The following is a 23255-nucleotide window of genomic DNA, read 5'->3' as shown; positions in this document are numbered from 1 at the left end:
ATTTAAGAATGTATGAATTTTAACTTTACATGTTTGGTATCATTTTAAAGGTTTCAGTGCGATTGGAAATATGATCTCAGTACAATATCAGTAGAACAGACCAAAAATAAAGATCTTGGGTTCGGGGAAAATTCTGTCCTACTGATGTGAGATTTGTCTCGGAGAAGATCTTTATCAGGTGTTAGTTTTTTGTTTTAGTATTTTTTTTTGTTTTTAGGTCACCTCCAGTCCCAACTAACTAACTAACTAACTAACTATCTATCTAAATTATCTAAACTACTAATCTATCTAAATGTACAAGAAATAAAAAATAGCTCCTACAGTCAAATAAATTGTTTTTATTATATAAGACAAAATGACACAAAGCAACACAGAACTAAAATCTAAGTAAGATGTAAGGTGCCAACCCAATGGCCATGCTACATAATCAACTGGATATAAACAATTTCAGAGTTAATCAAGAATTGTACATTTATTTGCCAGGCAATAATTAATAAACAAATGTCACATCTAAAACAAATAATAGAAGCATGACATGATCAGCATGAAGCCAAATATTTTAACAATGCAGTTTACTAAAGAAATGTTAGAGAATCACTATACCTGGCAAGAGAGACACACAGAGAGGTTCTGACTACAGAATGCTTGTTTTGCCAAATTTCCTTAAATACCGAAAGCATCGTAAACACTTGTAAATTCAAAGTGATAAAAGCTTTGCAAACCCTTTCTTGCGACAGGATGTGACCTATAAATCAAATGTCACCTGGAACACCTGGTAAGGATCTTCTCCGGGGCAACCCTTATGTCAGTAGGACAGAATTTCCCCAAGTAGGAGAGAATTTCCCCAAACCTGGGGTCTGATATGGGACTGAGATCATATTTCCAATCACACCGAGACCTTTAAAATTATACCAAACATGTGAAGGTAAAATGTATGCATTCCAAAATTTTAATTATTCCAATATGCAAGTAAAGTAGCTTGAATTCTGGGACCCTCTAACCCAGCCAACATTTTTAATGTGGGCCCCATGTGGGTTTTTGAAGGGCTGTTACTTGGGCCCTGCATGGGCAACCCAAATAGAGCCCAGAGAAATTTGTCCATTGGCTCCACATGGGCCCCATGTGTGTTAGCCCAGAGGGGCGACTGATGGGTCCATAGTGGGCTCTAAGTGGGGCCTGTATAGATGTTCTTTATATGGGCCCATTTGGGTCCCAAATAGGTGTTAAAAATAGGGCCAAAGTGGGCTACAAAAAGGACCTTTATGGGGCCCACATGATCATGGGTCAACCCACAAATGGCCCCCTTTATGGGGTTGTTATGGGACTACAGTGGGTGAGAATCAGGTCCCATTTATTAATTTCATTATTGATTTCTGTGGGTGAACTTAATGTGTACTTAATCTTACTATGGAAAATCCACTGTCAAACCATTTCAAACCTCAGTTACAATGTAAAACTGTGCCTGACCAACAAACAACTAATATTAGTTGATTTTATGTGCTGCACTATGTTTAAAATTACATGGTTGAGTATTTGAACTGTGAAAAATAAATTACTTCAACTCAGAATGTGTAAATCACATTTAATTTAATTTAATTCAAGTAAAAAAAACAGGAAACAGGAATAACAGAATTACTAATGTAGAATAGTTCACTGGTGGGTCTATGCAGATTCCTCGGCTGCACACCTACAAAACAGTAAAGAAAGAGAAGACAGAAAAGGCAATTTAGTACATTATAAAATACTACCATTCACAGCAGCTAAAAAAACATGCATCAATATAATTAAGACATATCCTAGAATCTCATCAGTGAATTGTTCCCACCTCTGCCTCGCACAGTAATAACTTATGCTGGGGGACCAGTCATGAAATCCAAAACTTATGAATGCAACAATTAAAATATCAACCTTGCGTCTGAACTTTTTTAATTTGGCTTTTGCGAAAAGCCAGTGATTAGAACAAAATAAATGTTTCATGGGGACCCCAACAAGTGACGACCGGGACTGCTTGTTCAGTGTCTATTGATCAGTGGTGGTGCTGATGATCTGAAAGTTGAGTTTTTTGTTTAACATCCTGATCATGATTCCTTGGCTTTGCCAGTTAACATAGTAACGTTTTACAGTTAATTGTGTATTTCATCAGATAATTTAGGATAATAATATCCAAAAGGCCAAGGAATCATAAATAAACAATGATAAAATAAACAAACAACTCACCTTTCAGGTCATCGACACACATCAACACCACTGACGAATAGACATTGAACAATAAGCAGTCCCAGAAGGGTTTGTCACTTTGTGTGGTCCCCTTAAAACATTTATTTTGTGATCTGTGCTATTCGGTTGTGTTGTGAGGATTTGCAGCGTGTTTCTGTGTTTGGTTGGGTTGTGAGGATTTGCAGCACATGTGTTGTCAAACTGATAACGTTGGTGTTTTTTTTCTATTTGCATCAGCCACCGTATAGGATGCCTTGAGGATAAGATATTTTTTCATTTCACGGTGGAGTATCCCTTTAATTAAACAGAGGCAAAAACAGTGATCGGGATAAAATATTAATAAATTGCGCAGCACTAGCTATAGGTTATATGACTTACACTTCCGGCTGTACTGCCCTACGATCACGGTCTCGCTGAGCTATCAAAGCATGGTTGCCTTCTCTGTCTCTTGCATCTCTGAACCATTTACCAAGCGCTTTCTCCAGCTCTTTCTTACTGACAGTTTTCAGCAAACGGTTCTGCTTCAGGCTTCCTGATAAGCAAAAATTAATATAAAGTAGTGCATGCTACTGCATCAACCAGGGCACAACAATTTATTTGTATGCCTGCAAGTTACGAGTCAAAAAAAAAAAACAACAAAGACTAAAAAATCACAAGGTTGTAAACACCTTCTAAGCCAACATTTGCCCAAACTGTTAACTGATCTGACTGACTTTATGAACAGCGCAAAATAACGTTTATTATCTTTAATTAACGTAATCATAACGCATCATATTTTTATAATGTTTAGAAATGATATAAATATGAAAGTTTTTAATCACCTCTACCTATTTCACCTAAATCACATTAAAATAATGTTAAGTATTGTCACAATCTCCTCAGAGCTTTTCTCTATGTATTGTATATACACATGTTATAAAGGTAGTGAAAGAGAAAGATTACTCCACAGTGCTTTTACTGTTTCACCCTCCTATATGGACACTATATGGAGAAAACACGGTAAAAAATGGTTTGAAAAGTCGTTATTTCCACATTTTAGTAGACAATGTCCTAGTTATCTGCTAATCGTTAAGAATATTCAGCTTCTCTACAGGTGATTATCTCTGAGGTAAACCAGTTCACTCTCCACACTTACCTTCTTTATATCGTGCCTGTAACTTTAATTACCACACAATCTTTCAGAAGTATACATTAAATGAAAACAACAGTTAAATGTGATTAATTTAAAACAAAAGATAATTTCTTACCGTGACAGAGATGTCAGGTTATCCAGGTCAGGTCAGGTCAAGTCAGGTTATCCAGGTCAGGTCAGGTCAGGTCAGGTCAGGTCAGGTGATCAGTGGTAGTGAGTGATGACCGTTTCTTTAGAATGAGAAGGTGGGAACACAGGAGCCAATGGGAGACTCTGTGAGTAGCACAAGCGATTTTTTCTTTTTTTCTTTTTTTTAACTAAAAGGTCATACTATGTTATTGTTAATATATAAAAATTTTGTTTCGATCATATAAAACACGCAAAAAAACATCAATTGAATTTTATTATCAATTGAATAATATAGCTAAATATAGCCCAAATGTGCCCTCGAACAAACAAAATGGGCCACCTCACTGGGGCCCACAACCCTGACTAAGCTGGGGCCCACATTCAGGACATCAAAGTGCCCACTCTGACCCATGCCCACGTGATGCCCATATAACCCAGATAAAACACAGGTGGGGCCCACATGGACATGTTGGCTGGGATCATCACCCTGATGAAGGCCAGGCAGCGTCTATACCACCTGAGACGCTTAAGAGACTTTAGGCCACTCTCTCTGGTGCTGAGCTTTTTCTTCAACTGCACCGATGAAAGTGTCCTGATGGGTAGTATCACTTCTTGGTTTGAGAAATGCACCATGCATGGCAGGCACCAGAGGGTGGTGCAGTCAGCTGAGCGTTCTAAACTCCCTGAACTGCAGGACATGTACAGCAAGCGGTGCTGGATCAGAGCCGGAAAGATATTGGAGGACCTCAACCATCCCAATAAAGAAGTCCTCTTTTCTGTGTTGCGATCAGGGAAGCGCGTCTGATCCTTGAAGGCAAACAGAGGGAGAATGAGGAGGAGATTCTCCCCACAGGCCATTCGGAGTCTAAACCAGGAAAACAACTAACACATGAACACTTTAGTGACAATCACACTGGGACACTTTAAATCTGGACTATTGTCAATATCTATCTATTATTTCTTTCTGACAAAATTTCAGCCAGTAAGTAGTTCCACAGATACCTCAGATCGTGCAGCCTGTTCGGTGTCACATACATATTCATATACATATATAATATACATTTACATATATAATATACATATACAAAGTATTTGAGATCTATCAGTCTGGAAAAGGTTATAAAGCCATTCCTAAAGCTTTGGGACTCTCAAACCCTACTCTTTCCCATAACTTCATGGTGTGACTGATCAACTTAATTCCCCTGTAGTTACTGCATTTCTTAAAGATCGGTACCAGCACACTCCTTCTCCATTCCTCAGGCATCCTCTCACCTTCCAAAATCTTGTTAAACAATCTTGTTAAAAACTCCACTGCAATTCTCCTGAACATCTCCAGGCTTTTACTGGTATGTCATCTGGTCCAACCGGCTTTCCACTCTTCATTCTCCTAATCACTGCTCTCAATTTCTCCTTACTAATCCTATTCACTTTCTGCTTCACCATCTCCACACCATCCAACCTTCTCTCGCTCTCACTTTCCTCATTCATCAGCTGCTCAAAATACTCCCTCCATCTTCTCAACACACTCTGCTCACTAGTCAACACATTTCCATCTTTATTCTTTATTGCTCTAACTTGCAGCACATCCTTCCCAGCTCTGTCCCTCTGCCTGGCCAATCGCTACAAATCCTTTTCTCCTTCCTTAGTGTACAACTTGTCCTACAGCTCCTCATATGCCTTTTCCTTGGCTTTCACCACATCCCTCTTTACCTGCTGCTTCATCTCCTTGTACTCCTGCCTACTTTTCTCATCACTCTGTCAATCTGAATTCTGTTTTTCCAACCTTTTTCCTTCTGCTCTCCTGCACTTCCTCATTCCAACACCATGTCTCTTTGTCTTCCTTTCCATTTCCAGATGTCACACCAAATACCTTTCTAACTGTCTCCCTTATCACTTCTGCAGTAGTTCCACAATCATCCAGCACCTCTTCACCACCACTGAGCCCCTGTCTGACCTCTTTCCTGAATCTCACACTACACTCTTCCTCCTTCAGTGTCCACCATCTTATTCTTCTTCCAGTCCTCTCTCTCCTCCTCTTCTTCTTTACCTCCAAAACCATGGGACATGACATGGGGTTACCAGCGTGACACTAAAACAGGTAGTAGTAATGACTTCTTTTTACTTAATGTACTTAATGTCAGTGCCCAAAACTCTCTTTACCTAAACTTGAGTAAAAAAAAATGTATAGTCAGTACTTCAACTTTTACCTGAGTATTTGAAAACATGAGTATCTGTACTTCTACTGAGTGAAGGATGTGTGAAACTTTGCCCCCGCTGGCTTTAATTATTAAATGTTTGCCAACATATCACAGTTATAATGTAGATCAATAGTACTAATAAACTACCCACTCTGTGCAATTTGTATAAGGTATTTCAGTGTGTAAAATAATCCTAATGTCATAGTGGAGCAAAAGTGTATTTATATACAGTATAAGTTAATCTGTATTATTTAGTTTTTGCAACACTGAGCTGCACACATAGTAAAACCTGTAATGTTTGCTTATACATTTCAATGAACCATATTAACTTGGTCAAAAAGCACATTGCACCATTTTCTTTTTAAGTGGAAAATTAGTTGTCTAAAAATTGTATGCACACGTAATTTTCATATGCAGCATATAGTGTAAATATCCATTAGATTTTAGTTATTTTGGTTATTTATTAACTTTTATTTCCATTTGGTGATGAAGCTCGGGTGTTCTTGTATTTAGAGCAGTAAGAACTGCATACACTTCTAGACTGAGACTCCTGAAGTTACTGAGTGTCACAGTTGGACCCTGGAAACACAGATTTTAATGCTCCCACATTAAAGTTGATTGCTTTCCAATTTATTCTTTCTGTATAATAGAATTTTGTTAATAACTGAAATTTAATTTAGTAAATAACAATGATGATTTGTTGATACTTCATAATCATCTATGATATAGAATCAAAACATTGTTTCTATCACCAGCATTTCTATTTTCTTCCTTTAAAAAAATAAAGTATAAGGTAACAAACAATAGCAAGAGAAAAATAAGTGAACTGTTCATGAAATAATCACAAAAAAATGTTCCTGAAGACGTTTTTAATGACACGGAGACTCATACAGTCCATTTAGAATAATCAACTTTTAACATTCACCTTAATCTCAAAGGTGTTCCGTGAAGTCGAGATTAGAGCTCTGTGCAGGCCAGTTCAGTTCTTCCACACCAAAATCATCCAACCATGTCTTTATGAACCTCAGTTTGTGCACTGTGGCATGGTCATGCTGGATTAATAAATGGCTGTCTCCAAACTATTCCCACAATATTAGAAGCATAGCATTGTCCAAAATGATTTGGTATGCTAAAGTAATTAACATTTCCCTACACTTTAAGTCAAGGGCTGAGTCTTACCCGTAAAGTACAGCCCCATACCATTACCACTCCTCAACCAAACCTTACAGTTGACTAATAAACTTATTTGAAGTTAAAGAAACACAAAAAATGAACGTCGGTGCAAAATACCTAAAGGTTTATACATTTAACATTTTAGATTTAAAAAAGACTTAGGGTGAGATTTGTCTGCACTTTAATTCTTATAGGTCCAAACATATACAACAAAAATCTATTCCCTGATCTTGCTGTGTAACCGTGTGATCAAGCTCAAGTTTGCAGTAAATCAGTAACACTGGGCTCAGGGGACAATGAATTGGAAGCCGTTCCATTAGATAATGTTCAGAAAGCCTCAGGTAGCCTCAGGTAGCTCAAGTAGCCTCATACATGTTGCCATAAAGTGTAGTTGTAGTGTAACTGTAGATGGACCAACAATGTTCTGATGGCTTGGAAAGGTGTCCAGTTTGTTTAAGCTAAATAAAATTAACATTACAATTTAAAGTTCCCCCGATATTTACAGTACAATTTCCCTTTACATCCCTTCAAATAAGAAATGTAAGAAAATGATTTGTTTTATGGTTGTATTTTAGAGCACTTGTGGTTCCTTAATGAGCTTTGATAAACATAGCTCCGTCCACAGTGTCCACAGAGGTACAGCTTCTGTCCTGTATGACTCTGCTGGTGGCTGAGGAGGGCACTCTGAGCACTAAAACTCTTCCCACACTGTTTACAGGGATACGGCTTCTCTCCTGTGTGGATACGCTGGTGTGATTTGAGACTACCCTGCTGAGTAAAACTTTTCCCACACTGTTCACAGTGATACGGCTTCTCTCCTGTGTGGATACGCTGGTGTATTCTAAAATTACTCTGATGAGTAAAACTCTTCCCACACTGTTCACAGTAATACGGCTTCTCTCCTGTGTGGATACGCTGGTGCGATTTGAGACTACTCTGACAATTAAAACTTTTCCCACACTGTTCACAGTGATACGGCTTCACTCCTGTGTGGATACGCTGGTGTATTCTAAAATTATTTTGATGAGTAAAACTTTTCCCACACTGTTCACAGTAATACGGCTTCACTCCTGTGTGGATACTCTGGTGTATTCTAAAATAACTCTGATGAGTAAAACTCTTCCCACACTGTTCACAGTAATACGGCTTCTCTCCTGTGTGGATACGCTGGTGTACTTTGAGATGATCCTGTTGAGTAAAACTTTTCCCACACTGTTTACAAGGATAAGGCTTCTCTCCCGTGTGGATACGCTGGTGTAATTTGAGATGTTCCTGTTGAGTAAAACTTTTCCCACACTGTTCACAGTGATATGGCTTCACTCCTGTGTGGACACGCTGGTGTAATCTGAGATTACCCTGTTGAGTAAAACTCTTCCCACACTGTTCACAGTGATACGGTCTCTCTCCTGTGTGGATATGCTGGTGTCTTTTGAGACTACTCTGATGAGAAAAAATCTTCCCACACTGTTCACAGTGATACAGTTTCTCTCCTGTGTGGACACGCTGGTGTATTCTAAAACTATTTTGATGATTAAAACTCTTCCCACACTGATCACAGTGATATGGCTTCACTCCTGTGTGGATACGCTGGTGTGATCTGAGACTACCCTGCTGAGTAAAACTCTTCCCACACTGTTCACAGTTATATGGCTTCACTCCTGTGTGGACATGCTGGTGTGATTTGAGATTACCCTGTTGGGTAAAACTCTTCTCACACTGATCACAGTGATACAGTTTCTCTCCTGTGTGGATATGTCGGTGTCTTTTCAGAACAGCAATTTTAGTAAAACTTTTCCCACAATCTGAGCAGTGGTGCATCTGGAAAACAATATAAAATGATTCAATATACTGTAATAATTTTATTTCAGATTAGATTTGGTCTTGCATGTTGTCAGAAATGTCTGCTATAGTAATCTGATATGGTTTGAAACAAGTTAAATGAGAGGTATTTTGAGGCCTTTTAGAAAACCTTTAACTATTTAATACTTGTATAAAATCTTCCAAAATCCCCGATATTTATGTCTTCAAGGTGGAGGAGTTTTCCCAGTACCAGAACAGGCAGCATTATATCATCTTATTTTCAATTCCAGGAGACAGAGAAAAAGACTGTGGAACCTGTTGTGCTTCTGTGATAACATCAGAGCTTAACAGGATTCAGTCCACGATCACAAAGCTACCTGTAACCTGTTACCTAATGTTTGGGTGATTTTGGATTTAGCAAAATATATTTCTGATCCAGAACATTTGCTAATAGTAGCTCTCATTAAACAAAGCTCAAAATCTGGACTGGTGCAAACAATCTGTACCTACTGAGCTGATCTGCATGCTGTCTTCCAAATTATGTGTAAAAATCCCTGTGGTTGGGACAACAATACATTGATGACGACTGCAGGTAATTATCTGTGGCTGTCAAAAGCAGCAACCTACTTCCTCCTAATGGCCTATGAGAGCATTTTCAATCAACTTGTTAACATGTACCTCCGCTTTCAAACTCTCAGCTGAAAATCACCTACCTAAATGTAAATGTGAACAGTTCCTGACCAAAGTGTTCTACATACACACTTTAGACATTTGGAAAGAAGATACTCTGACCCAGCCATTAGTGTTGCACAAGTCAGTGCACTCTTAGTGCAGGTCTCAACCCCGGATACATGTTGAGGGTTGCGTTATAAAGGACATCCAGTGTAAAACATGTGCCAAATCAAACATGCAGATCACAAATCAGAATTTCATACCGGATCGGTCGAGGCCCGGGTTACCAACGACCACCACAGGTATCGTTAGCCAACAGGGTACCGGTGGAAATTGGACTACGGTTGGCCGAAGGAGGAGAAGGAGAGGAGGAAGATGTCTACAGAGGCAGCGGAAAAAGAAGAAGTGGAGGACAGTGAAGGTTCGGGATGGTACTTTAAATGTTGGTACTATGACTGTTAAAGGGAGAGAGCAAGCTAATATGATGGAGAGGAGAAAGGTTAATATGTTGTATGTTTAGGAGACCAAATGGAAAGGGAGTAAGACCAGGAACATTGGAGTTGTTTAAACTGTTCTATCATGGTGTGGATGAAAAGAGAAATGGTGTAGGGGTGGTTCTGAAGGAAAAGTACAGTAAGAGTGTAGTGGAGGTGAAGAGAGTTTCTGATAGGGTGATGAAGGTGAAGCTGGAAGTTGAAGGGGAGATGATAAATATCATCAGTGCTTATGCTCCACAGGTGGGCTGTAAAATGAAGGAGAAGGACAAATTCTGGAGTGAGTTAGATGAAGTGGTAGATAGTGAACCTAGAAATGAAAGATTGGTGATTGGGGCAGACTTTAAAGGGCATGTAGGTGAAGGGAAAAGAGGTGATGAGGAGGTGATGGTAGGTATGGAATTAAGGAGAGGAATGTGGAAGGGCAGATGATGGTAGTTTTTTGCTAAAAAGAGGAAAATGGCAGTGGTGAACACATATTTTAGGAAGAAATAGGATAATAGAGTGACATAAGAATGGAGGAAGGTGCACAAAGGTGGACTATGTTCTATGTAGGAGATGCAACCTGAAGGAAAATGGCGACAGTAAGGTGTTGCCAGGGACAGCGAGTATGTAGCACGTTTTGGAGACAAGGTGAGGGCGGCGAGATTGAGATGGTTTGGACATGTGCAGAGGAGGGACATCGGGTATATCAGTAGGAGAATGCTGGGGATGGAGCCGGGAAGGAGGAAAAGAGGAAGACCAAGGAGGAGGATTAGGGAAGTGGTGAAGAAGGACATGCAGGTAGTTGGTGTGAAAGAGGCAGTTGTAGAGGACAGGGGGGTATGGAGAAGGACGATCCGCTGTGGCGACCCCTAATGGGAGAAGCTGGAAGAAGAAGAAGACAAAGAAGAAGGTGTTGCCAGGGAACAGTGTAGCTAGACAGCAGCAGATTGTGGTCTGTAGGATGGTTTTGGAGATGAAGATTAGAGGAGTAGATTGAGGACTGAAAGAAGAATAAGATGGTGGAAACTGAAGGAGGAAGAGTGTGAGGTTCAGGGAAGAGGTGCTCGGTGGTGGTGAAGAGGTGCTGGATGATCGTGGAACTACTGCAGAAGTGATAATGGAGACAGCTAGAAAGGTACTTGATGTGACATCTGGAAAAGAAAGGAAGACAAAGAGATGTGGTGGTGGAATGAGGAAGTGCAGGAGAGCAGAAGGAGGAAGAGGTTGGAGGAACAGAATTGGGTTCGACAGAGTGATGACAAAAGAAGGCAGGAGTACAAGGAGATGCAGCAGCAGGTAAAGAGGGATGTGGTGAAGGACAAAGGAAAAGCAATATGAGGGAGCTGTAGTAGAAGTTGGACACAAAAAAATTAGAAAAGGATTTATACCGAATGGCCAGGCAGAGGGACCGAGCTGGAAAGGATGTGCTGCAAGTTAGAGCAAGAAAGGATGGAGATGGAAATGTGTTGACTAGTGAGGAGAATGTGTTGAGAAGATGGAGGGAGTATTTTGAGCAGCTGATGAATGAGGAAAATTAAAGAGAGAAGGTTGGATGGTGTGGAGATGGTGAAGCAGGAAGTGAATAGGATTAGTAAGGAGAAATTGAGAGCAGTGATTAAGAGAATGAAGAGTGGAAAGCCGGTTGGACCAGATGACATACCAGTAAAAGCCTGGAGATGTTTAGGAGAGATGCAGTGGAGTTTTTAACAAGATTGTTTAACAGGATTTTGGACGGTGAGAAGATGCCTGAGGAATGGAGAAGGAGTGTGCATGTACTGATCTTTAAGAATAAGGGAGATGTGCACAAATACAGTGGAATTAAGTTGATCAGTCACACCATGTAGTTATGGAAAAGAGTAGTGGAAGCCAGGCCGAGAAAAGAGGTGACCTTCTGTGAGCAGCAGTATGGTTTCATGGGCATGGGGTATATTGGTAAGAGAATGCTGAGGATGGAAAGAAGCAGATGTAGAGGGCAGGCGGTATGACAGGACAGATGATCCGCTGTGGCGACCCCTAATGGAAGAAGCCGAATAAAGAAGAAGAAGGAAATAAGTCACTATGGGTTTTACTGTACATCGTTTTAACGCAGGTCCTTTTCTCCCTCCCCCTGCTAGACTCCGGGGGCCACTCAGACTATTGTAATACATGTTTGGCTATTCATACAGACTGCATTCATATTAATGTACAGCTATTCAGACTATTGTTATTCATACAGACTGCATTCATACTGATGGCTGGACATTTCAATGGACAGGAGGAGAATTCATGATCAGAAGCCATTAATCTCAAGTAGCAAGGAGCTGAACAGCTCTGCTAGTGCTAACGTTAATTCACCTATTTCTCCATCACCAGCAGCACTCCATTCTCCAACATCTATCTCCCCTAAATGCCAGTGTACACACACATACACACATACACACATACATACATACATACAGCGGGTAAAATAAGTATTGAACATGTCAAAATGTTTCTCAGTAAATATATTTCTAAAGGTGCTAGTGACATGAAATCTTTATCAGATGTTGGTAACAAAGGAATCAAACCATACATGTCCATAAATTAAGTGGTGTAATGTTGTGAAACAACACACACACTAGAAAAAGTATTGAACACATGAAGACAGGGAGGTGCAAAAAGGAATGAAAAGGCCAAGACAGCAGTAGATATCAATCAGTAATTAGAAAGCAATCCTGCCTATTGTCATTGTAAATTAATATCAGCTGCTTCAGTCCCAACTAATGGCCTGTATAAAGGTGTCCCATTTCCAAGGTGTCACACAAGAAACATCTAATGATGGGTAAAAGCGAAGAGCTCTCTCAAGACCTTCGCATCCTTACTGTTGCAAACATACTGATTCCATTGGTTACAGAAGGATTTCTAAACTTCTGAATGTTCTGAATGGTTTGATATCTTTGTAAATGACCACTAGCAGTGTTTTATTATGACTATCCTGTTTCATACTTTTATTTTATGTGACTTTTATTTTGACATCATGCTATCTGCAGGGGGATTAATCTCTCCACGCACACACTTACGCTCACGCTCTCACTTGTTTAATAGAAGGCATGTGAAGTCATGTTACAAGATGATACATGTTTAGAGCCAGAGATCGTAAAATATTACTGTAACTTTCAACTAAAGGTGTTCTTTGAAGTGTTATACCTCTCAGTGCTTGATTTGTTTGGCAGAATTAATTTGAGAATAATTTATGAAGTTTCTAGCTAGCTCTCCAACGTCTAAGTTAAGTTAATGGCGGCAGCTTTCTCTGGATTACCACTCTCTAGCACCCTTTGATATGCGGAGCGAGGTATGTGGTTCATGTGTTATTTCATGTTAATTAATTTCATATGTTCATGTAATGATAATGATACCCATTTCATATAATGGTTGTTACCTGCTATGCTGTAATCGATGTGATGCTAAATTGCATTTGTAAAAGGATTATTTTGTATCTCTCTAAATTGCCGTTGTTATTTTCCTTTTAAGTTTTCACGGTGTTGGTGCTATGCACACTCGTTTGAATTAAAGCTGCTACAGTGAAAACTCGTCACTCGATGTGGAGTGAAACTCAACTCGACGTTAGAAGGATTGCCATCCGCCATTCTGTGTACAAGACTGCCACCTGCTGTTCAAACACCCTCACTTCAACCGGCACTCAGGCAAGATCAGTCTATTACGGTTATGCTGATTGCTGCATAAAATCACGGGACTCTTTGATTGCAAACAGTGATATTTATGTACTTAAGTCACCTTTACAAACAATATACTGTAGGGATGCACCGAATATTTGGCCACCGAAAGACTTTGATCACCGAAAAAACACGGCCGAAACAGTTTGTTGTGATGACACAAAAACAGAAACCGCTGCCTGCACGTGCATGTCTAAAACAACATGTCTGCGGTGTGGACGTATTTCAGTATATCTGAGAAAGACCCACGGATAGCGATTTGCAAAACATGTAATGACGAAATTTCGTCTGCAAAAACTTTCTCCACGTCGTGTTTAATTTGAAATCCAAACATCCGATCGCTATGCTGAATATCAGAGGAACGCAAACGCACAGAAAAGCAAAACCCCTCCGAGCATGCGCACTCCGTCTGTGGTGGACGTTTTTGAAAAGGCAGGAAGTTTCCCAGTGATATTGTTGTATTGTTGTATCTTTAAACAGTTGCTCTTGTTCTAAATGAACTTTGTTTTTATGAAAGAACATATTTAATTGTACAACCTTTCAGCAGGCCAGAGGGCCTGTACATTATTATTTAATGTACACATGAGTGCATTAAAGTTAAACATTTAAGACTAAATTTTAATTTATTTTATCCTGTGCATTGTTGCAATGTGCTATAAATAAATATTTAAATAATTTGTAATTGATTAATTCTTTGAAACTTTAATATTAATTTATGCAATTGAAATGCCTCGATTTTAGTAAGGTTAGTACACAGTCATAGACATAAATGCAATGGTAATAATAATTGCCATAATTTCTTTCGGTGTTTCGTTTTTTTCGGTTTTCGGCCTTGCTTTCCTCCTTTTTCGGTTTTCGGTTTCGGCCAAGAATTTTTATTTCGGTGCATCCCTAATATACTGTACATGTTTGATGCTCTAAATTAATCATACATTTGAAAGGTGAATTCAAAGATACAGAAGGGTGATAAAAAAAAAAAAAAAAACTATTGAACAAATTGAACCTGTTAATGTAAATTCATTCACGGGTAAATCTGTATTATAGCATTCATTGCTAAGCTGTTTGTGTGTTAGCCTACATTTTGTTGATGATAATCGCCCCCCAGCGCATGTTTGGTATTAAGTATTTGTTGAGTTATTTAGCTATATTTCAGTAATTAAACTATAGTTTAGTAGTTCAATATAACCAAACAGCAACACAACTTCAAAAATGTCACTTAATGGAGAAGTAGTAGCTGGCACACATAACCCACTCACAAAAACAGATAACCCACAGCCAGTCAGGTCTAGTTCCCGTGAAAGAACATTTACAGAAAAGGGATTCGAGATGCACAAACAGGAAGCCATTAAACACAAGAAAGAATTCATGAGAGCTTATGGCTACTGGAAAGAGGTGGCAGGAAAGGTTAGGACCGCACTAAAATCATTCTGTTCTCAAGATGAACTAAATAAAATCAGAGAAGAAATCCAAAAGTCGACACAGTTCAGTAAGTGAATGTTATGAGCCCATCCAACGCAACCACATTGCTACCCCAGACATTGTACCAAAAATGGATGCTTGTATAGCACTCACTGCAGAGATCAGCGAAATAATAAGGCAGCGGCTAGTAACTGTAGATGAGGCCTTCAATCCAGAACTTGAGAAACTACGAGTGAGGATGGCACTTAAGAAGGATGAGTATGGATCTATCTTCGGACATACAAGGACAGATACTGTACTCTCTCTATCAGAAAATTCCATCCACTCACAGGGCTCAAGCAAACACGTAGATGCGGGAGCAGAACTCGCAGCTCAACAAGAAAGGATTAAAGCAGTATATCAAATACAAGCTCAAGAAGAAGTTCTTAGCAAGTTAGAAGAAGAGAAGCAGCTAGTTCTTAAAAGGTTAAAAGAAGAAAGGCAAGTAGCTCTTAAAAGGTTAGAGGCAAATATGCGTCAGGAAAGGAAAAGACTACAGCAAATTCAAGCAGAGTCAGAAGTAAGAATAGCGGAGGCGAGAGTAAACGCATACGAGAGCCTCGAACATGACTCCAAAGACTGGCTAAAAGAGACTGATCTCACAGTTGAATTCAAAAGCCAGCTCAATCCAAGGGCCAACGCATACCAGCCTCCACAAGCACATGCCAATGCGCTAGCATCTCCTGAGAAAGACAGCCTTACCCAAGCACTCATTAACTCACTCAGTATGAATCGCCTGCCTGCTCCTGAGCCACCAAAGTTCTCTGGGGAAGCCCTAAAGTATGTAGACTGGAAGATGTCCTTCATGGCCCTCATAGACCACCAGCCTCTCCCAGCTCATGAAAAAAGGTTCTACTTAAAAACCTATCTGAGCGGAGAAGCACGTAAAGCTGTAGAGGGATTCTTCTATAGAAACTCTGAAGAAGCATATCAGGGGGCCAAGCTTTTCCTGTTTCACAAGGTTCATCCAGAAGGAGGCTCGGATAGCCTGTAACCCTGTCGCCTCTCCACTTCTGATCAAGGCCACAGATGACAGGCAGTCCAAAAGAGCTAGAGCACTTCACACAAACACTAAAAGGAACAATCCCACGGAAAGGGTTGAGAAAGTGTTCAACACCAAGTCAAGGCCACCTTGTTCTATCTGCCAAGATAAGATGCACGGCGTCGTGAAGTGCCCTACCTTTGCAGCAAAATCTCTGGAAGACAAGAAAGCCAGCATACGGGAAAACAATTTGTGCTACGGATGTTTAAGAAAGGGACATAACAGTAAGGATTGCAAAACGCGACACACTTGTGTCATATGCGGCAGACGTCACCCCACCTGTCTACATGAAGAGAGAGAGAACCGATCTGTGGAATCAAAGGAGAAACAGTCCACTTCCACAGACAAAAGCACTAGTCAGGAGGAGATCAAAGTGACGTCCCATGCAGTGACGCAGCGCGTCTTCGCCACATCAAGCATCGTCCCTGTTTTCATGTCATCTGCAAATAAACCACAGAAAGAAGTTGTAACGTATGCTCTTCTAGACACGCAAAGTGACTCGACATTCGTCTTGGAAGACTTACTCGAAGAGCTGAACGTGGAGACTAAACCAGTACAGCTCAAACTAAGCTCCATGACAGCTGTTGACACACCCATAGCCAGCAAAAGTGTCTACGGTCTACGAGTACGAGGACTACAGTCTGAAAAACAGATTCAGCTACGCCAAGCCTACACTCGTGGCTTCATCCCGGTTGATAAGTCCTACATTCCGACTTCCAAAACAGCGCTGCTCTGGCCTCACCTAAAGCATCTAGCGAACAAACTTCCGCTGCTGAAGGACTGTGAGGTGGGACTGTTAATTGGAAGTGCTTGCCCGTTGGCCTTAGCCCCCCAGGAAGTCGTCACAGGAGGCGAAAATGATCCATTCACCCAGAGAACGGAACTTGGCTGGAGTATAGTAGGCTCATCCAATCAACATCTGGATCGCCAGGGAAACCAGAGATTCGTCCATCGAGTGACAGTGAAGGAAATACCTGCGCCATCAACCAACGATGTGCTGAAAGTCTTGGAATCAGACTTCAGTGAAAGGAAGTATGCAGACAAAGACAAGTATGTGTCTCAAGACGACGTTCGCTTCATTCAGCTTCTGAGTGACAACATAATTCAAAGGAAAGATGGACACTATGAAATGCCCCTCCCTTTCAAGAGCACAGAGCCTCCTCTGCTACCAGACAACAAGAAGCTGGCAACAGTTCGACTGCAGCACTTAAAGAAAAGATAACGAGCGGCATAAAGAACAGTACAAGGCCTTCATGAAGGATATGATAAAGAAAGGTGACGCAGAGCCAGCCTGTCCTGCGACAGGACAGCAAACTACGTGGTACATACCACACCATGGGGTGTTCCACCCCAAGAAGACAGAGAAGCTAAGGGTCGTCTTTGACTGTTCAGCGAAGTTCCATGGCATCTCACTAAATGATACGTTGCTAACAGGTCCTGATCTGATCAACTCTCTCCTTGGAGTGCTATGTCGTTTTAGGAAAGAGGCTGTAGCCATCATATGTGACATCGAGAAAATGTTCCACCCATTTTACGTTTCTCCTGAACTACGAAACTACTTACGGTTTCTCTGGTGGGAAGATGGAGACCTCGAAGCAGAGCCTCAAGAGTATCAAATGGCTGTCCACCTATTCGGCGCCACTTCGTCACCCGGATGTGCCAACTTTGGTCTGAAGTACTTGGCACGTCAACACAAGGGAGAGTAACCATCAGCGTCAGCCTTTGTTGAAAGGAACTTCTACGTCGATGATGGGCTTATCAGTGTCCCCTCTGTAGAAGAAGCAAAGGAGTTGATTGCTGAAGCACAAGAGTTGTGCAAGAGAGGAGGTTTGCATCTACACAAGTTCAACTCAAATGAAAGGTCAGTTCTGGACTCTGTGGACCCAACTGAGAGAGCAGTCACATCTGAACCCCTCAATCTGGACCTAAATGCAGCTCCAGCAGAACGTGCTGTTGGTATTCAGTGGTCCCTTGAACAAGACACCTTCAGATTTAATGTAAACCCTCAGACCAGGCCCTCCACACGTCGTGGCATCCTATCCGTCATTACTTCCTTGTACGATCCAGTCGGATTCGTGGCTCCATTTATCTTAACCGGAAAGTGCATCCTCCAGGAGCTGTGCCGTCGAGGCATTGGCTGGGAAGACTTCCCGAAGACTTAAGTCCACGGTGGGAGAGATGGAAGAGTGACCTACAAGGGCTGAAGTAAGTCTCAATACCGAGATGTTACCAACCACAAGGCTTCTGCAAAACTGTCACAAGGGAACTCCACCACTTATCGGATGCCATCTAGGATATGGCTCGTGTTCCTATCTGAGAAGCAAGAATGAAGATGGTGAAGTTCACTGCAGCCTCGTGATGGCAAAGGCTAGAGTTGCGCCTACAAAACTCACAAGCATTCCAAGATTGGAACTTTCAGCAGCAGTGGTCGCTGCAAGATCAAGTGTCATGCTGAGAAACGAGCTTGAAATGTCGATCCAAGCTGTCCTGGCTTATATCAATAATGAAGCAAGAAGGTTCCATGTCTTCGTTGCCAATCGTGTGCAAATGATCAGAGAACACACCAGCCCCAGCCAGTGGCACTACATAGACACAACAGACCATGCGTCACAGCAGACATCTCCTCAACAAACTGGCTATCAGGTCCCAAGTTCCTGTGGGAACAAGAAATACATCCAGAGTCTCACCTAACTCCTGAGTTGCTCCTCGGTGATCCCGAGGTCAGGTCAATGCAGGCGTTCACAACTAAAGTTGAACCTTCAAAGTCAGACTTTCATACCCGTCTGGATCGATTCTCCTCCTGGTCAAAACTCCTGAAAGTCATTGCAAGAATCAAGAGGCTGAATTCAAAGCAAACCCATCTTGGCAAACCTGTGAGTGTGGAAGAACGCGAGAGAGCTGTTGAATCAGTAGTGAAGCTTGCACAAGAAGCAGCATTCTCCCAAGAGATGAAGATACTTCAAAAGGGAAAAGGTCTTCAAAACTCCAGCCCTCTGTTTCGATGGGATCCCATCTTAGAAAGAGGAGCACTTCGTGTCGGTGGGAGACTGGATCAGTCATCCTTAAGCCTAGAGGTCAGACACCCTTTGATTTTACCCAAAGGAGGACATATTACCAAGTTGATCTTGACCCACTGTCACGAGAAGATCTGTCACCAAGGACGGAATCAAACTCTAACAGAACTTCGAGCCAATAGGTTTTGGGTCATCGGGGGAAGTAAGTCAGTTGCTAAGCTAATACACAGATGTGTGAAGTGCAGAAGACTCAGACGTCCTGCAGAAGAGCAACGCATGGCAGAGCTTCCTAAGGAGCGTGTAGAAGTCTCTGCCCCTTCACATACTGCGGCATCGATTGCTTCGGCCCATTCATCACCAAGAAAGCCCGTAAAGAGCAAAAGTGCTATGGCTTAATCTTCACTTGCCTTGCCTCTCGATCTGTTCACATTAAGATGCTTGAGGACTTATCCACAGATGCATTTATTAATGCTTTAAGATGCTTCATCAGTCTCAGAGGAGCCGTTTGTCAACTCCATTGCGATCAAGGAACCAATTTTGTAGGAGCTAAAAATGAGTTCAAAGAAGCACTGAAGCAATGTGACACCAGAACAATCGAGAGCTTCCTCGCAGAAAGGCAATGTGAGTTTATCTTCAATGTTCCCTCAGCAAGTCATGCTGGCGGTGTCCGGGAGCGCCAGATTCGGACTGTCCGTAATGTCTTAAATGCCACACTCTGTCAATACTTAGGCAGACTCGACGACTTTTCCCTTCGAACCCTGTTCTATGAGGCAATGGCCATTGTGAACAGCCGTCCGTTAACTGTAAACGGAGTAAATGATCCTACCTCGCTCGAGCCATTAACTCCAAATCATCTCTTACTGATGAAGTCCAAAATTGCCCTTCCACCACCTGGAAAATTTGAAAAGGAGTAGTCTATGCAACTAAAAGGTGGCGAAGAGTCCAGTACTTCGTTAAACAGTTCTGGAGCCGGTGGAAGAAAGAGTATCTCATGAACATTTCCACACGCCAAAAGTGGCATACGACTCGACGCAACCTTAAGGTAGATGACTTAGTCATTATAAAGAAAGACACCCCTAGAAATCAGTGCCATTTGGGAAGAGTGGTTGAAACCACAAAGGAGAGCGATGGACTAGTGCATCGCGTCAAGGTGTTAGTAGGAGAAAGAACGTCAGCAAAACAAGATCGCCCTACCAAACCTTTGATTATAGAAAGGCCCATTCAGAAACTAGTTCTTCTTCTCGAGAGTGAGTGATCAGTCTAGTTGTCTACACCTTTAACCCCTTATGACCTAGTCCCCTAGTTCACGCTCTCACTTGTTCAATAGAAGGCACGTGAAGTCATGTTACAAGACGATACATGTTTAGAGCCAGAGATCGTAAAATATTACTGTAACTTTCAACTAAAGGTGTTCTTTGAAGTGTTATACCTCTCAGTGCTTGATTTGTTTGGCAGAAATAATTTGAGAATAATTTATGAAGTTTCTAGCTAGCTCTCCAACGTCTAAGTTAAGTTAATGGCGGCAGCTTTCTCTGGATTACCACTCTCTAGCACCCTTTGATATGCGGAGCGAGGTATGTGGTTCATGTGTTATTTCATGTTAATTAATTTCATATGTTCATGTAATGATAATGATACCCATTTCATATAATGGCTGTTACCTGCTATGCTGTAATCGATGTGATGCTAAAGTGCATTTGTAAAAGGATTATTTTGTATCTGGCTAAATTGCCTTTGTTATTTTCCTTTTAAGTTTTCACGGTGTTGCTGCTATGCACACTCGTCTGAATTAAAGTACACCCGTCTGGAAACACTCCCAAGCCTGTTTATTCTAAGTTGAAGGGCTGCTACAATCTTTGTATGTCTGGATTTCATGTCTGTTAGTGTTAAGATGGTTCTCACACTGGTTCTCTAAACACATTCCTATGTTATCTTTATGGAAGTCTTTATCTGGACTCACACATCTCCAGTTAATATGTCTTCTTACCAAATCAAGAACAGCTTTAGCTCAGGGTTATTCCAGTGTGTATATATTTGTCTGTTATCTGCAATAAACTGAAGAAGAACATTTGCGCCATTCTGTGTGCTGTGATTCTTCCCTGATCAGAAAAGACACCACGGGCATCATTGATCACATGGGAAATAATAAAAATCAAACAATATCAATAGCACCTTATGAAATATATTTACTGAGAAAAATGAAGTTTTCAATACTTATTTTACCCGCTGTATGTTGTCTCCTGTTATAATCACATGTAAGCACTGCTTATGTTGACATACAGGCTTATGCTCTGATTAAACGGGGTGTATTCGAGCAGATGTAGTTGTGTTGGCCTATTTTGATAATAGATCAAGGCCACCTGTTCTCTTTGGGTCCATCAACACTGTGATTCCAGGCTACACTAGTACTCAACACAGTGGAAACATGGTTCTAATTTTCGAAAGTAATACTAATAAATGATCTTAAAGTGCGAGGCAGAAACTAAACAAACTTGCAGTCTGCCACTTAATACTTTACTTTAAAACTAAACTTCCTCTGGGAGATCACTGGGATACGCATGTGAATATTTGATCTGTTAACTGGTTGCATGTGTAAAAGCTGTTGGTATCAAACATTGTTCACTTTATCAACTGAGAAAAAAGCTGAAGAACAGATCAAATAGGCTAATTGATTAAAGATTTGGGGAGAAATTTTGTTTCCTTGTAATAGGATTTTTTAAATAAATAAAAAAAACAGTAGTTTATTGTGATACACTTAAAGTTAAGGTATTTTTTTTATTTATTTAATTTTAAAATACATTATGATGTATCTTTGCCCTGCAAACCACACTGAAAGTTGAGTCATGAATAAATTGTACCTTTGATCCAGCAGCAGCAGCAGGAGTGTGTGGAGGTTCTCCTAAAGCTCTCCGTCTGGACTCTGATTTCATGATCAGAGGTGTAAAGAATCAGGACACTGGGAAAAAAAAATGCAGAGGTTCATGACTCCGGAATGTCCACTAGCTGTTCCCCGAGCAGCTCAGCTGCTACATTTCACTGTATCTCACCTTTGGGTAAAAATCCGCTAAATCCGGGACAAAAACCGCGAAAGGAACGTCGATGTGCACGCGCGGAAAGTGGAGAAAAACTCACGCGGCCAACATTAACTTCCGACCGGAGCGCGTGAAAGAACTGTATAGGTACAAACGCAGATCACAAAGCAGTGGGCGGGGCCAACGGGCTCGAGTTCTAAATCTGCAAACATCATTGGCTCCGACATTGTCAGAAAGTGAAATCTGATTGGTTGTCTGTAAGAATATCAAATATATATGAAATATTTCATATAATAATAATTAAAAGTAATATTTCAGATTGAATCCCAGTAGAAACGCGACTGATCCGAAGCTGCTGCTTTTCAGCTGATACACACTGTGTGGTCAAAAGTATTTGGACACGTGTCTTTTCCAGCCAGATGTGGTTCATAAATTCACCTAAAATGCTCTTTAATGCACCATACAGCCAATCAGAGGTGGCAAAAGTACACAAATCCATTACTTAAGTAGAAGTATAGATACTCATGTTTTAAAATACTCGGGTAAAAGTTGAAGTACTGATTATACCCTTTTACTTAAGTAAAAGTAAAGAAGTCTTGGCTCTGACATGTAATTAAGTAAAAAGTAGTTATTACTTCTACCTGTTTTAGCTGTTAACTGGACCTCACATCATATTAATATTTGACAGACAGACAAACAGACAAACAGACAGACAGACAGACAGACAGATAGATAGATAGATAGATAGATAGATAGATAGATAGATAGATAGATAGATAGATAGATAGATAGATAGATAGATAGATAGATAGATAGAACATTGTCATTGCATAGTACAGGTACACAGCAACAAAATGCAGTTTGGCATCTACCAGAAGTGCAAATAGTGCAGGTAAATATGTAGTATATTTACAGCATGTGATATATATGTAAGCATATGTACAGTGATTAAATATAAAGGCTATAACAGTGCAGAAATGTGTAGAGCCTTTGCTATGTTTCCACACGGACAGTTAATGAGGTGATACCAGAGAAACTGCACCGCTTCAAGTCAAGAAGCTTTATATATATATATATATATATATATATATATATATATATATATATATATATATATATATATATATATATAAAAATCATAGACATTTTACAGATTTGAATGATGTATTGTGATCACCAGAGGTGATACCAGAGAAACTGCACCGCTTCAAGTCAAG

General features: G+C 40.6%; 1 protein-coding gene and 1 pseudogene across 1 annotated transcript; both read right to left on the bottom strand.

Annotated features, from left to right (window-relative positions):
* LOC124402553 overlaps nt 1–23255 on the bottom strand; it is a 311654-nt pseudogene that overhangs the window by 136114 nt on the left and 152285 nt on the right.
* Nucleotides 6531–22359, bottom strand: LOC124402550 (zinc finger protein OZF-like). The gene is made up of 3 exons (XM_046875658.1): nt 22054–22359; nt 21865–21962; nt 6531–8667 (listed from the first exon to the last, which is right to left on the bottom strand). Exons 2-3 carry the CDS (start codon nt 21934–21936, stop codon nt 7408–7410), a joined length of 1332 nt encoding a protein of 443 aa, XP_046731614.1. The 5' UTR covers nt 21937–21962; nt 22054–22359; the 3' UTR covers nt 6531–7407.

The sequence above is a fragment of the Silurus meridionalis genome, chromosome 19, assembly GCF_014805685.1.
Source record: "Silurus meridionalis isolate SWU-2019-XX chromosome 19, ASM1480568v1, whole genome shotgun sequence".
Taxonomy (NCBI): domain Eukaryota; kingdom Metazoa; phylum Chordata; class Actinopteri; order Siluriformes; family Siluridae; genus Silurus; species Silurus meridionalis.
The sequence above is the reverse complement of the archived record's forward strand: the minus strand, read 5'-3'. Positions and strand labels throughout refer to the sequence as shown.